The sequence below is a fragment of the Rhinolophus sinicus genome, chromosome 2 (assembly GCF_057876585.1).
Source record: "Rhinolophus sinicus isolate RSI-liver-muscle chromosome 2, RSI-T2T, whole genome shotgun sequence".
NCBI lineage: Eukaryota > Metazoa > Chordata > Mammalia > Chiroptera > Rhinolophidae > Rhinolophus > Rhinolophus sinicus.
Window position 1 is genome coordinate 88,474,344 of NC_142502.1, and position 15,724 is coordinate 88,490,067.

The 15,724-nt window shown below is 38.8% G+C and overlaps 1 protein-coding gene across 8 annotated transcripts in view; it reads left to right on the plus strand.

Moving 5' to 3' along the window:
* PKHD1 (PKHD1 ciliary IPT domain containing fibrocystin/polyductin) overlaps positions 1–15,724 on the plus strand; it is a 429,303-nt gene that overhangs the window by 327,873 nt on the left and 85,706 nt on the right. The window contains exon 62 of one of the 8 annotated variants that reach the window (XM_088795665.1): positions 11,993–12,086. The exons of the other annotated variants lie outside the window; for them this stretch is intronic. Coding sequence (XP_088651791.1) covers positions 11,993–12,000 — 8 coding nt within the window. The 3' untranslated portion in view covers positions 12,001–12,086. Of the gene's footprint in view, positions 1–11,992; positions 12,087–15,724 lie in introns of those variants that run through there. 8 annotated transcript variants of the gene reach the window in all.

Sequence of the window (15,724 nt, forward strand, 5' to 3'; positions counted from 1 at the left end):
TCTCGGCAATACGCAGACTGTTATTTACCGGACTTGGTCGATTTACTTCTTAATGCAATAATGACCTGTGAAATGAAACGTGAGCTAGACAATTGTTCCTCATTGTTTCCAGTAAAACATCCTTTCATACCCCATTAAACCACCATTAATTCCATATGAAAGAGAGTCACGCACAAGCACCCGGTAGTGTCTCTCTCTCTCTTTCTCTCTCGGACTTTCTTGCCCCCATGCTCCTGTTTTATTTTTCTTCTTTTCCTTCGTATTTTCCCTTTTCTTCCTTTCTCCTTCCATTTCTCGAAACAGGATATGGACATAATGAGTACATGGTGAGAAATTCCTTTGAAGGTCATGCTGATTTACATCTCTTTCAAAACAGGGGCACGGTTTCAATTGCTGAGCCTTCACCTAGCTTTCAGTTTGCCTCGAACATGAAAATAACTACAGAAACAGAAAAGTTTGTAAAAACAAGGAGCAGTTGTTTAGTCTTGTTTAAAAAAGATCCAGATGCCCATTCCAGATGGGGAGGCGTACATCCTCCACATGGGTTGCTGAACAACTGCAGCTGGGAAAACCAACCATGTGAGTGGCCGAAATACCTTTGCAGGCCTGGGGAGGGCTTCTTCCTACAGCAGGGAGACGTTGGCCACAGGAAGCCCTTCTGTTCTTCAGGAGCTAACTAGTTTTGAACCGCTTCCTCTTCTCCCTGGACCTACTCTAATTTCTCTGTAACTAAAGATCCCAACCAAGAAATGATGAGTCACATGGCATGAGAGGTACTTCTAAGCATTTCTTCTCTTTGACCCTTTTCTCACCACAACCTAATAGCTGGGGGTTGTCTTCCTTCCCTTCACTGAGTGACAGGACTGCTTTGCTATCCATTTTGTCTCTTGCTGTTTGCATGGTCTCTGCACCACTCCAGTCTGCCTCCATGGTCACATTACCTTCTTTCCGTAGTCAAATCTTCCTCCTTCTTACGAGGACACTTGTGATTATATTTAAAGCCCACCTGGGTAATCCTAGCTACTTTCCCCATCTCTAGGTCCTTAATCCCATCTGCAAAGTCCCTTTCCCCATATAAGGCAACATTTGCAGATGCCAATAATTAAGACAGGACACAGACTTTTCAGGACCATTATTCAGACTAACATACTTAGTGATTCCAGGATTCCAAGATTAATCCAGATTTGGTGATTGAGGCTATTTTATTTCCCTTTTCTCCTCTTGAGAGGGAAGAAGGAGAAAGCGGAAAGAAAATATCCTGAATCGCCTAAATCATTCTTGATAATATACATACCTGCAACAGATCTAAAGGAACATCTCACCATACATTTTTAAAAATATTCTTTCTTATTTTCACATTCAGTTTTGGAGGTAGATTTAATATCACTTGAAATTTTCAACAATTGATTTTCCTACCTCTCTCAAGATTGTTCCACTCAAACCTGAATTCTCCTTGAATAATCAGTAGTTTTAAGGTATAAACTCTGGCACTGGTCTATGTGATAGTACCTGGCAATTAGAAAGGCTAGTAAATTCTCATATTCTCCCCTCCAAGCAGGGCCATGCATGCTGGGGAATGAATGATGCAGGTTGAGCATTAAAAAAAGATTTTCTCTTCTTATGACAAGGAGAAAGGCCATTTAGACACACCGTATGAACCCATTTTTGAATCCGTTGTAAAACAAGCTTCCTCACCACCTTACTCTGTCCTAGAAGTTTTCTGTTGAAAATATATCTAGCATTTACTATTTGCAGCTGATATCATGGAGGTCCCAGAGCAAACTGACTCCTTTATAAACAATTTGATTATAACCTACTAGAGGGCAGGAAAGATTTGTTATGATAATTTTAGTGTAGTTTAACCAAAATGAATTAATTCTTTATTACAATGTAATGATAATGAATACTATTACAAGAACTTCCATTTGCTGGATACTTCCTGTATGCCAGACATTGTGTTAGGTGCTTTATATAGCATATCTTTACAATAACTACGGAAGTAAGCCTCATTTTCATCATTCTAAATATGATGAAACTGAGACTCACTGAGTCTAAGTCTTTGGTTAGGTGATATATCATGTGGTAAAGCCAGGATTTGTGTCCAAGTCTTTCTGAATTCAGTGCCCATGCTTTTTTCTTAATTCCCATGACCATTTCTGTTTATACATTTTCTGGAGGATTATATATGAGATTCATCTTTGACTCTCAAGGAGATAATGATTTACTAAGATAATTCAAATACTCAACTATAATATGGAGCAATATAAGATAAGCACTTGCAAATACATAAATAGTAATCCGGGCAGACTGGATGGGTGGGACTTTGATGGGAGGAGAAAGAACTTTCCATATTGAGACCTGAATAAAGAACACAGATGTCACAAGGTGTGGGATATTTTCATTTTGCTGCAGTATGGGAAACATGTTGAGAAGAAAGGGAGGTGGAACCATATTTTTGGAGAGCCTTGAATGCCAGACTAAAGTACTTCTATTTATTTCAATAGCTACTGAGGGGCTTTTGAAGACTCAGAACAGAGGAGGAGCCTGTAGGAAGCTGTATTTTAGAAAGCTCATTCAGACAGCAGGAAGCAGGGTGAACAATGGGTTGAAGCATACACCCAATGGAAAGACTCGTTAGGACACTGCTTCAATTGTTTAGACTTGGAGGATATCTATTGAGGAGCTAGAGGAGATTGGTGGCAATCAGAATGGAGAGGATGGTACCGATCAAAGAAAATACAAAAGAGAGGAAATAGAAAGGGTTTACCTCCTCCTGTCTGTTGGGAACCGATAAGGAGAAGCCGATAGTAACTCCACTGTCTATAGGCAGGATGTCTTGGGGAATGGAGGTTCCAGTAGCAGATAGGGAGATGTAACAAAGAAGAGGATGATTGCCTAGGCTTTGCCTTCAGTGAGTTTGGGGTGACCACTCTACGGGAGAGGAGTTATTCGGATATTCAGCTGGTGTTTGGAATCTCTGGGATTAGATATTGGGAGATAAATTGCAGCTAGAGATAAAAGTGGAAATTATTTAGAAGAGGTAATAAGTGAAACAATAGGGTAAATAAGATTGCTAAAGAAGGACAAAAGAAAATAAACCGAAGCCAGAATGTTGGCGAGTGCATGACATTGAGGAGAGCCTTTGTTTGAAAGTGTGCAAGCAAATAAGTGATGCATAACACTTTACTGTTTGTCACTGAGACAAGGGGCCACAAAGGTATGACCATGCGCTGTGGGAGCAAAAGCTCCTACTGTATGCTTACTTGTTGGGTTCTGAGGTGTTTTGAGGAAAAATTAACCTGTGGCCAAGAAGGGTTGGGGTGTCCTTCAGGGAGAGGAGAAGCTGGGCCAGTCTTGAGCATTGATGGAGGAAATAGGTACAGATACCATGTGATTTAAAGGACTGTTTCACCCATGGCCTTGCTAACCCCTAAATACTTCACTTACCCATGCTGCTTTCTCTTTTCTAGACTGAAATTGCTACCTTTGCTTCCAAACATTTTCCTTCAGAAAGTCAGTGATAAGATGTGTACATTCATTTGTTCATTCTTTCATTTATTGAGCAGGTATTTATTGGGCATTTGTTATGTGCCAGGTACTGTGATAAAAGCTGGGTGTACAAAATGGCATAATCCCCATCCTGCCCTCATGTCTTATTAGGGAAAGTAAATAATAAGATACAAATATGCACATAACAATAGACAAATAAATCTATAATTATGAATATTACCAGAACTGAGTGGGAGTTGGCCAGGTAATGCGTAGAGGGGAAAGCCTTCGAGGCAGAGAGAACAGTTTATGTGGAAAGCCCATGGCTGGAGGAGTAAAAGCATTGGAGCAAAGAAGACCAGAGGGGCTGACAAATGGACATGCAACCAGGTAGCCAGTGATGGCGTTAGACAAGTGGATGAGAGCCGGATCCTGCGGAGCCTTATGAGACATTTTAAGAAAATGAGATTTTATTCCACTTGTAATGGAGACTGATGCAATTTACTTTGCATTTTTAAAACTCTGGAAGAACAAATGGAGGTTTGCAAGAATGGATGAGAGAGAGAGATGAATTAGCAGTTCGATTGCAGTGATCCAGGTGAGAAAAGACATGGACTAATTACTCTCGTCGCCGTGGCAATCTGCTAATTTCCTGATCATTTGGAAAATATTTACTAGAAGTGATAAAAATATGATGGATAATAGCATCGATTAAGAATGTTCTGTTATTCTGACAACATCCTCCTCGCCCTGGTTCCATGTGCATACATCTGAAAACTTTCCTAATGTTCAGAATGCCAAATGCACGTAATTCACTGAGATTCCCTCCAGTTAAAGCATTCTTGAAAATATACATAGTAGGATCCCTTTTAAGAGTTTCTTTCTTTTCACTCACAAAAGATTTATGGAGAGATAGCATGCGTCAGGAACTTTATCAGGCAATGTGGATAAAAATGAGTAAAGAATGATCCTGCTCTGGAAGAGCTGTCAGACCTTGCGTTGTTTCTGAATTTTGCCAGGAACATAACTAAATTTTTGCCACCATAAGTAAGTTTTTGCCCTAAGAGACCAATGCCACTTATTGTATAGTATAAGTGGTCCAATTGAAAGATTGGAAAATTAGTTATACTATTAGGTAAAGTGATACAAACAATATTCATAAGGTAATTTCCACTTTATAAAGATAGTAACAGTTATTATCTATTTTGATTCTCACAATGATCCTCCAAGTCTGGGGTTTGCAATGAGATGATTAGTTTTGGCCCCAGGAGACATTTGGCAGTGTTTGAAGATATTTTTAGTTGTCTCCACTGGAGGAGTGCCACTGGCATCTAGTGGGTAGAGAACAGAGAGGTTAATATACATCCTACAGGACACACTACAGCCCCCACAACAAAGAATTATCCAGCCCCAAATGTCAGTCGCGATGAGGGTGAGCCACCCTGCTCTGACTTACTTCCTTTCTTACCTGTAAGGAAACAATTGCCTAAAACATCATCGAACTCCTAAATTGACACATTCTCTATTAGACTACATTACCTCTCCCAGAAGTTTTAGTAACTAACTGGCATTGAAGTGAAATCTGTATTCATAGACATAGTTAAAACTGGCTGCTTCTTGCACAATCTGTGAAGCAGCTATATCAATATATTAAGACCTGGTCATTCTAGACAAGTAGAGTGTTTGCCAGCCGGTGTAGGCTATAGACTGAATTAAATAAAGGGACAAAATGTCTGAATAGCTTAAGCACAAAGAAAGTATAACCTCCCTGCTGTATTATAAGTACTTAATTGACAATTTCCCACAACATAAATAAGAAATAAATTCCAAACACAGGAGTGCTGCATTTGTATTTCCCTTTGTCTTATGCGGTATGCTTGCATGCATCACCACACTGAACAGCATTATCAACTTTAAATGCTGTTTCCATGCTTTTTTATTTGATTATATCCCCATTTATACATGTTCTCATTTTCTGTGAAAGATGCTGGAAGTATCATAAATCACTTTCATTGAGACCATCTCTATTTATCCATAGATCAGATGGCAGATAATAAATGTTATTTAATGATTCTGACACAGCGTAATCTTCTCTTTATGCTCAACTTCAAATCCCACCAGTAATCCCCTTATTGCTTAAACTTCAAGTAGATAATCTGAAAAAGAGTTTTTAATGTGTCTATGTATCCTTTAGAAATTTTACCTCCTAAATAACAGTGACTAGACTCACATTTATAGGCGACGAACATCACTGACAATATTTCATGATTCAATTGCATAAAAACCACTTTTTCACCATTTTCCTTTTCCAAGGAAGTAAGCATCGTAGAATGAATATGTTTATGGTTGCCAGACTACAGGACAGTGCCCTTACATCACTGATGAATGGGGTGAGGTGTACACAGTGGAAGGGCAGTTATAGAGAGGAAGTACAATTGGTGTGTAGGCCAGTAGACAGTGGTCCACGTGCCCCCAGGGCTTAAGTTCCAATAGAAAAGATTGATGGCTGAGTATGAAGAAGAATTTTTTGTCTGGAGCAGGCCACTCTTAAAATATTAATGCTCTGAGATGAGGCAGAACTTTTCAACCAGTAGCAAAAACCTACTTAACAAGTTTCATTTAACCAAAGTTTTCTATACTGGAATACCTTGCTGAAGTATTTTGACCTTTGGAGATGAGATGTCATCAGGGTCAAAGCACCTTTGCTACGGCATTGGCTTTCTTTCTGAACAGGCCCAGTCCCCTTGGATCTAGGCTACCTTCTTCTCTAATGCTGCTATATTTTCAATCCTGTTCTCAGAATCCATTTTCCTGCCCTGCCTATTAGGTGATTGTTTACTCAAAGTATTAATCAGGGCAAGGAAGTGAATTACTACTCTAGGAACCTTAAGCAACACATGAATATTTAGCTTGTGCCTCTGGGGAGAATATTGCGATCCCTAACAGAACTGAAGAACGCGTTAGAAGAACCTGGGACATGAGGACTACCAGGGATTGGGACTAAGGATTCAATGCTGTCAACCGCCTCTCTTTGTTCTCTCTGCTCGACTCTTAGCCTCTTTCCATCCTGCTGCCAAAAGATGCCTCATTAATCCTAGTTTAGTGATCCCAGATGAAAAAGTTTTTCCCTCCCATTGTCTATGTATCAGGCCTAGGAAAACCTGTTAATTCCTATTTGAACTTTATGCCTCTTTCAGTACCAATCACTGGGTCCTCATCACACCCGGGAGGTGTGAGGTGACCTCAAGTGAACGGTAGACACTGGACAGCAGTGGCTACCAGATATATCTTAAATAGCCAGCGGGAACAAGCATATCCTATGTCAAGCAGGCAACTGCAAATTCTTAGCGTAAATCTCTGTGCAACCCACAGGAGGACCTAACTCAAAAAAGAGTCAGTTTTAGACATCTGCAGTACTCAAAGGACATTAATGCCGGATTATAAATGTTCTTCATTAGGCCAGTCCTCTCTGTCTTATATTGCTCTTCCCTCTCTCAATGTCAGAGCCCAAGATCAACCCTGGAGAACCAGAGGCTTCATAGTGAGAGGAGAAGGAGGAATCCAGGTGGGGAAATGATGCACAGACAACCACACTTTTTCCCATCACAGATTTTTCAGCCAGAGGCAGACCCAAGTTGAGGGAAGAAAGAGTTTTCCAAAGGATTTGAGATTGCAATGGATCGGACTAAAATTTTTCCTATGTGAAAATAGTCAAAAAAGCTGTTATCTACTTAGGGTTTCATCCAAGATCTGAGAAAAATCACTTGACAGCATGAGTTTAAATGAGAATTGGTTATAAAGACTAAATTTCCTCTCTTTGTACCTGCTGAGTCCAGCTCATTCAGTAAACTGATTATAATAATAAGGATAATTATACATTATTAATGATATATTAATAATGATGGTGCTGAATAGCTAACATTTATCCAGTGTTTACAACTGCTAGGCACCCTTCTAAGCATTTTTTTCTGTTTTAATCCTTAAGCTGGAGATACATGAGGAACAGATTCTTCTCTAGCAGAGGTAGTTCATGTAAGTGGATTATAAGACTTTGAGTCACACTGGAAGATAAAATCACACCAACCAAAAAAATCATTATCACTTAATACTTATTAAGCACACTTAAGCATTTTACATGCAGGATTTCATTTGTTATCTAACAATATTATGAAATAATTACTCATTTCATCCATTTTATAGATGAGAAAATTGAGGTTCAGAAGAGTGACGTCAGTTCACCTAAAGGCAGGTGTGGGCTGAGAATCTAGGGGTATCAGGCTGACTGTATGACCGTTTACGAATATTCTATGTTGGAGGAGAGGACTACTGCTCACCTGTTTTCACTTCTTGAGAACAAGTACATTAATAATAATAAGGAACAAGAAAGAGTCTTACCCAAGCAAAATAAAAAATTGGTAAATTTCAGCATTGCAAGACACTTTGGGTACTAATTAATAATAAAATTAGTTTGTTGTTTTTTTTCTCTTGACTCAAATTCTTTAATGTGGAGAAAACAGAACACAGAAAATGGCTCAAATTGACAGTCCACATGTATTACTGCAAACATGGGAAAAACAAAAGCAAGGGGTAAGTCTTCATTTTTGAACCCCTGGAGCACTCTTGAGCCTCTCAAATCTTCTTCCTCTCCACTGTATTTCATTGTTGTTCTTAAAATAAATTCCAAAACCCAAGAGAGGGATAAGGCTCTTACCCATAAGAAAAGGAAGAAGCTATGCTGTTACGGTTCAGTGTATTCTGAACTCTTGAAATTTGGAGCCTATTTATACTTCAAGACAAACAGAGATCATGTTAACAATAGCAGATGTTGCAAGGGAAGAATAGAGTTTATTATAGGCAGATCTATGTAGGGTCAGAAGCAATAGACTCTTCCTGTGGAGGCAGTCGGATGGACAGCTGCAACTTGGCTAGAAATGACTCGTTATTGTATTACAGACCAGGCTGAGAGCACAGCGTGGTGCCCATCTCTGTTGGTTGGATCCACGTGCGACTTTGCTATTCTTCACACACTTTTCTGGTGGGTCCCAGGCGTTACTTCCAAAACTGAGTAGGTGGCTCCAATGCAAGGAAAACATCTAACGATTTTGAAGGGGCTGGGAGACGCCTCATATTTGCAACTATGATTGGAGGCATTTATCTTTTCTCCCCCCCCCCACATCTTCTAAATATTAGCATTTAATAAAATACACATTTGTTTCGTTTATTTTGAACTCCCTCCAAAGCCAGCAAATACCAGAATCTCAAATGTTATGATAGGATAGGTTCTTTATTGGTTTGTTTTCTTTTCATTCTTTCTGTTTTTACTGTGTGATGCTTTTTCATTATAAATCCTTATGTTTCCAACTCAAGGAGCCTGACTAATCAGAAGGGCTTCCAGTAGAGGTAGACAAATATTCGAAGCGCTGTGCTGAGACCCTCCAGATGCAGATAGCTCTGCTATTCACAGGAAATGAAGAAGTCAGGTCCATCAGAGACAGGGGATTTCCTCTTCAGATAAAGTATGTTAGCTGTTGCATATTAGTGATACAAAACTCATGAGTAGAGACAAGATGGTTTCAGATGGTGGGTGAAATGGCTTCTTCTTATCCCTGATGCTGCTGAAGGCAGAACCTGAGGGAAAGGCTTGCACATAGGTTATTTATTTGGGAGGTGATCCCAGGGAACAGGAATCAGGGACAGCAGTCATGAAACAAAGGAGGGAAAGCAACTCAAATTGCCTGCAGGGAATGCTTGATCCTGTGAGGCCTTTTGAGGACCCTTGTGAAATGTATCTCGATATTGCCCATGGACAAAAAGAGGAGACACGGTTTCACGTCTCCCATTGGTCAAAGGTAGCTCTAACTCCAGCACTTCCTGGTTGCACATGTATGAATTCAAGGTGGTTCATCTCATGCAGTAGCACTGGAGATGCCCTGTCCTATTCCTCCTGCATGGAACTAGGAGCCACATTAGTGGCTGGAGTAAGAGATGGGACTGTGAGGATCTGAAGTGGTACACAGAAGTATCCAACATAGCCTCCTTAAGAAATGATTATTATAGGGTGTTTGCTCCCAGTCAACTCAGAAAGACATGTGTTGAGGCCCCAACTGGATTCCTTACCAGCTGTGTATCCTGAGTAAGGTGTTTGCTCCTGGCTCCAGTTTTCTTATCTTTTTATTAATGGCTCTTATCTCATCTGGTTGTTGTGATGAGTAAATGAATCAATCACATAAGCTTAGTGCCTAGTACATTGTACACACTCAATAAATACTCTCTGTCACTTTTATTAATAGTATTAATATCACACAGATATTTGACTTGTTTGATCTGTAGCTCAGGTAGCAAGACACCATTTAGAGAAGTGAAAAGAAATTCTAATAAGATATAAGCTTTATATCTGTCGTTGGATAGGTGTGAGATGCATGTACACATAAAGTGCAGCGTACACTTCTGTTCTTTAAGATGAATCTCAGGCATGAAGATTCTGAAGTGATTTCAAGATCATAAAAAAAGGAATACAATACAAATATAATATGTTATTATTAAGTACGTTTAACTTGATTTAAATTTATGGAAAAAAATGTAAACAGCCCTGTCATGGATTTCAAAGGAGCATTATACACTGCAGGAACATTTGCTATCCTTTTCCTCCATATCCATGTCTATATCCATAAAATAAAGGTGTCGAACTAGATAATTCCTGAAGTTAATTTCAAATCTTAAATTTTGTATCACAAAATAACTTATTTTATCATTTCTGAATACTGATTAGCTAGAATATCTTATTTCCCACTTATTCCAAAAGAAAAAAGAGTGACTCATCTGTGTATGTCATACTCAAAAAAAGGGCTTGTTATAAATGTATTTATTAAATGTAATGAATACTGGCTGTCCCAAACTCAACACAGACGGATTTCCAAAAGTTTGTTATTTACGTTATGGGATGTGTGTCACACAATGACTATGTTAAAAATAATAGGCAGATTTCCAGGTCAGTGAACAAAAGCCTATTTTAATCATGATACTCCATAACTGCAATATTTTACTAACATTTTTCTCAATTCTGAACACTATCTGTTACAATGATTATTTTCCCTGTAGGAAGAGTTCTGCTCATTTTTTTTAAAATTATAATTTATTAGGGTGACAATGGTTAGTAAAATTACATTGGTTTCAAGTGTTCTGCCTTTTAATACAAATTCCACTGTGGTTTCTGTTCCCCTGTTTTTAGGAAGTCTCTCTCCTCCCAGGGAGCAGGATCTATGAACTTTTTCTAAGTATCCTAACTTCCTCCCAAGTAGGACATTTTATGAGGGAAAGGGGAAACTACTAATAATTTGGGGGATGACAAGGATAAGTCATCCCTATCCTGAGAGCAATGGCGTTGTCCTAATCATACACCCCTGAAAGTGCTTTCATGGCCCATTTGTGAACACAATAATATGGAAGCTGTCATTTGTTTTCATTTTCGCTGTGGTTAGTTCTACAAATGTTTACTGAAAATCTACCATGTGCTGCATATGGAGGATATAGTGGGGTAAAAATGGACATGGTACCTGACTTTGCGAGTGTGAGATGGAGACACTAAGTAACTAATTGTGATAAAGCATGAGTGTGATAACTGAGGGAGTTGAGGGCATCAGGGAAGCACATAGCAGGGAGCCCTGAGCTAAGGATTTAAGGCCGCGATTAGCAAACTTTTCTGTAAAGAGCCAGATAGTAAATATTCTAGGCTTTCACTATCTTAGCCTGTAAGGGCCATGTGTAGTCTCTGTTTCTTCTCCTCCTTCTTGTCTTGCTCCTCCTTCTCTTTTCGTCTTTGAAAATCCTTTAAAAATTCTTAAACCATTCTAAGCTTGAGGGCTGTACCCAAACACGCGTGGGCAATTTTGCCCATGGGCCACAGTTTGTCAACCTTTTATCTAGGAGATCAGAGAAAGCTTTTTGGAGTGAGTGACACTTTTTGGAGTGAGTGAGATTTGAAACACAAGTGCGTAAGCCAGGTAAAGAGTTGTAAAAAAAAGGGTATGGGATAGAAGGATAATATGTACAAAAGCACAGTGACCAGAGACTGTATTTTGTCTTTAAAGCATCAAAAGAACCTCAATCTGGCTGAGAGTGGCCCAAGATGACATTAGGATGTGAGAGATCTGTTCTTAGAATGTCTTATAATCTATGTCAAGGAGTCAAGACTTGATCCTAAGGGTCAAGATTTTAAATGAGGGAGTATTATGATCAGATCTGTATGTTTAAAAGATTATTCTGACTTCCCTGTGGAGAACAGATTGAACGAGGGTAAGAGAGCGGGCAAGGAGTCCAGTACAATGGCAAAAATCCAAAGGAGAGTAAATGAGGCAGCATAGACAAGGATCATGACATGAGAAATATATGGATTTGGTGAGGTTTGTGAGGTGAAATAGGCTCCGCTTGTTGATTGATTGGGTGTAGGGAATGAGGAAGAGGAAGCAGGCAAGGATGACTTCCAGGTTCTTTCTCAAACATCTAGGTGGTTGATGGTGCCATTGACTGAGGAAGAACCCTGGAGGAGGAGCAGATTTGGAGAAGAATTCAGCTTTACACACACTGAGTATGAGGTATATGCTAGATATGTTAATGGTTCTCATCCTAAGAGCAATAATTATGTAGAAAAGTGACAAGACAAAAGAAAGGAACTTTGAGCTTCCAGGGGTGGCAAATTGTGGGAAGGTAAATATATGGAGAAACTAATGGTAGATAAGGGTTCCAGAGTCAAGTTTGTTATGGCGATGCCTCTGGTACCATCTATGGGCTGATAAGGGTCGAGAGTCTCACATGATTCACTTCAGTCCTGCCTGGTAAGGAGTGGAGGGGAGACACCTTTACAAATTTATGTCCTGTCTTGAGACAAATAGGACAAATTTGTGTCCTGTCTGTCTTGAAACAAACAGAAAGTTTTACTTGTGTCAGCTACTTCTCAGTTGTCTTCATCTCCACATAATCTGCTTGTTGAGGGATTTTTTGGAGAGACATATTCTGCTTCCTTTCCAAAGTTACCTAGTAACCACTGTCGACCTAGATTTCCCTACATCCTTATTTTACATCTATAATTGTAATTAGGAAAAATAACAATTGATCCCTATAAGTTTCACCCTGGGCATTTAACATCTTTAGTGTCATCTGTGTCACATGATAGGTTTGATTTTGATCCAAATTAGTATTACCCTTATTAAGTTGAATTTATTCTCAGAAATTGATAATCTGCATACACCTCTCTGTATGTAGAGCATGAAGGGTGTCTCCAGCTAAGTAGCACCAGTGATTAATCGGTGTTTTCTGCCCAATACAGAACACAGGTAATTTTCTGTTATTACTAATGATTAAATTCAGGGCCAACTCAGGCAAAACAGTGAAGCAGGCATAATTTTCTTTTCACTTCCCCCTTTTACTTCCAGCATTTATCCTGGCTTCCTTTCCAAGTGTTACTTGGGTATTTGCACTTTAATAGAAAATTGTTGTTAGTAAAAAGCCTTGAAGGCCCAACTAAATGAATCTTTCATAGCGGACTTTTAGATGAACATGGAGACCTATGGGAGAGATTTTATGGAGAAGAGCAGCCATCAGTTTGCTCTGCGGTCATTGCCAGTCTATCACATGGAGTTCTGAGGAGTAGCTCTGAGATAGGGTCTCCACTTGTGTCTTTAAACTATTCTTTAGGCCCTTTGACCCTGCGCACCTCTGTGGCTACTGCCATATCCTTCTGCATCTCTTCATAGTCAAACTTCTTTAAAGAACACTGGGCCCTCTTTGACCCTTCTTATTCCCGTACTGCACTATGGCTTCTTCCTTCATTACTTCACTGAAATTGCACAGGCGACCATCAGCAATTGCAAATTGATGGAGTATTTTCTCCTTATTCATATGGTCTCTGCCGATTTTGACTCTGAGTCTGCTCCCTGATTCTTAAAATCCCATCCTCCTTTGGTTTCTTTTTTTTTCTAGTTAAAGTTTATTGGGGTGACAATTGTTAGTAAAGTTACATAGACTTCAGGTGTACAATTCTGTAATACATCATCTATATATACACATTGTGTGTTCACCACCCAGTCAGTTCTCTTTCCATCACCAGATATTTGATCCCCTTTACTCTCATCTACCATCCTCCTCCCTCCTTACCCTCTGGTAACCACTAAACTCTTGTCTGTGTCTATGAGTTTTTGTTTCTTTATTTGTTTTTCTTGTTCCTTTGTTGTTTTCAGTTTTTTATCACACATAACAGTGAAATCATATGGTTCTTGACTTTTTCTGTATGAGTTATTTCGCTCAGCATAATAATCTCAAGATCCATCCATCCATGTTGTTGCAAATGGTTCTATTTCTTCTTTTCTTACCGCCAAATAGTATTCCATTGTGTATATATACCACAACTTCTTTATCCATTCATCTATCGAAGGACCCTTTGGTTGTTTCCATGTCTTCACCACTGAGAATAACGCTGCAATGAACATTGGAGCACATATATATTTATGGATAAATGTTTTCAGACATTTTGGGTGGATACTCAGCAGAGGGATTGCTGGGTCATTTGGTAATTCTACTCTTAATTTTTTGAGGAACCTCCACACTGCCTTCCATAGCAGCTGCACCAATCTGCATTCCCACCAACAGTGTGTGAGGGTTCCTTTTTCTCCACAGCCTCTCCAACACTTGTTACTATTTGTCTTGTTGATGATTGCCATTTTAACTGAGGTGAGGTGACATCTCATTGTGGTTTTTATTTGCATTTCTCTGATGATTAGTGATGAGCATTTTCTCATATGTCTATTGGCCATTTGTATGTCTTCTTTGGAGAAATGTCTATTCAAGTCCTCTGCCCATTTTTTAATTGGATTGTTTTGTTGTTGTTGTTGTTCAGTTGTATGAGTTCCTTATATATTTTGAATATTAACCCCTTATCGGAGGCACTGTTTGCAAAAATCTTCTTCCATTCAGTTGGTTGCCTCTTTATTTTGTCGATGGTTTCTTTTGCTGTGCAGAAGCTTTTTAGCTTGATATAGTCCTATTGATTTATTTTAGCTTTTACTTCCCTTGCCTTTGAGACCAAATTCATAAAATGCTCTTTGAACCCAAGGTCCATATGTTTAGTACCTATGTTTTCTTCTATGCAGCTTATTGTTTCAGGTCTTATGTTTAGGTCTTTCATCCATTTTGAGTTAATTTTGGTACACAGTGACAGATAGCAGTCTAGTTTCATTCATTTGCACATGGCTTTCCAATTCTCCCAGTACCATTTATTGAAGAGGCTGTCTTTTCACATGTCTATTGCACGTTTTTGGCTTCTTTGTCAAAAATCATCTGTCCATATTTACAGATATGGACAGGTAATCTGTACAGGGTGTATTTTTGGGTTCTCAGTTCTATTTCATTGCTCTGTGTGTCTGTTTTTCTGCCAGTACAATACTGTTTTGATTATTGTTGCCCTGTAGTACAAGCTGAAGTCAGGGAGTGTGATACTTCAAGCATTGTTCTTTTTTCTTAGGATTGCTTTGGCTATTCAGGGTATTTTGTCATTCCATACGAATCTGATGATTTTTTTATTGTATTTCTTTAAAAAATGCCATTGGGATTTTGATGGGGATTGCATTAAATCTGTATCGTGCTTTAGGTAGTACGGCCATTTTAACTACGTTGATTTTTCCAATCCATGAACAAGGAATATCTTTCTATTTCTTTGTGTCTTCTTCAATTTCTTTTAAAAATGTCTTAATAGTTTTCAGTATATAAGTCATTCATATCTTAGGTTAAGTTTATTCCTAGGTATTTTATTCTTTTTGCTTAAATTGCAAAAGGAATTTTTTTTTTATTTCTTTTTCTGAGATTTCATTGTTAGGATATAGAAATACAGTGGACTTTTGTACATTGATTTTGTAGCCGGCAACTTTACTGTATTCGTTGATTGTTTCTAATAGCTTTTTGGTGGAGTCTTTAGGGTTTTCTATATATAGCATCATGTCATCTACAAAAAGTGACAATTTAACGTCTTCATCCCAATTTGGATGCCTTTTATTTCTTTCTCTTGCCTGATTGCTCTGGCAAGGACTTCCAACACTGTGTTGAAAAGCAGAGGTGACAGGGGACAGCCCTGTTGTGTTCCTGAATGTAGAGCAAAGGGCTTCAGTTTTTCACCATTAACTATGATATTAGCTGAGGGTTTGTCATATATGGCCTTTATTATGTTAAGGCATTTTCCTTCTATACCTAT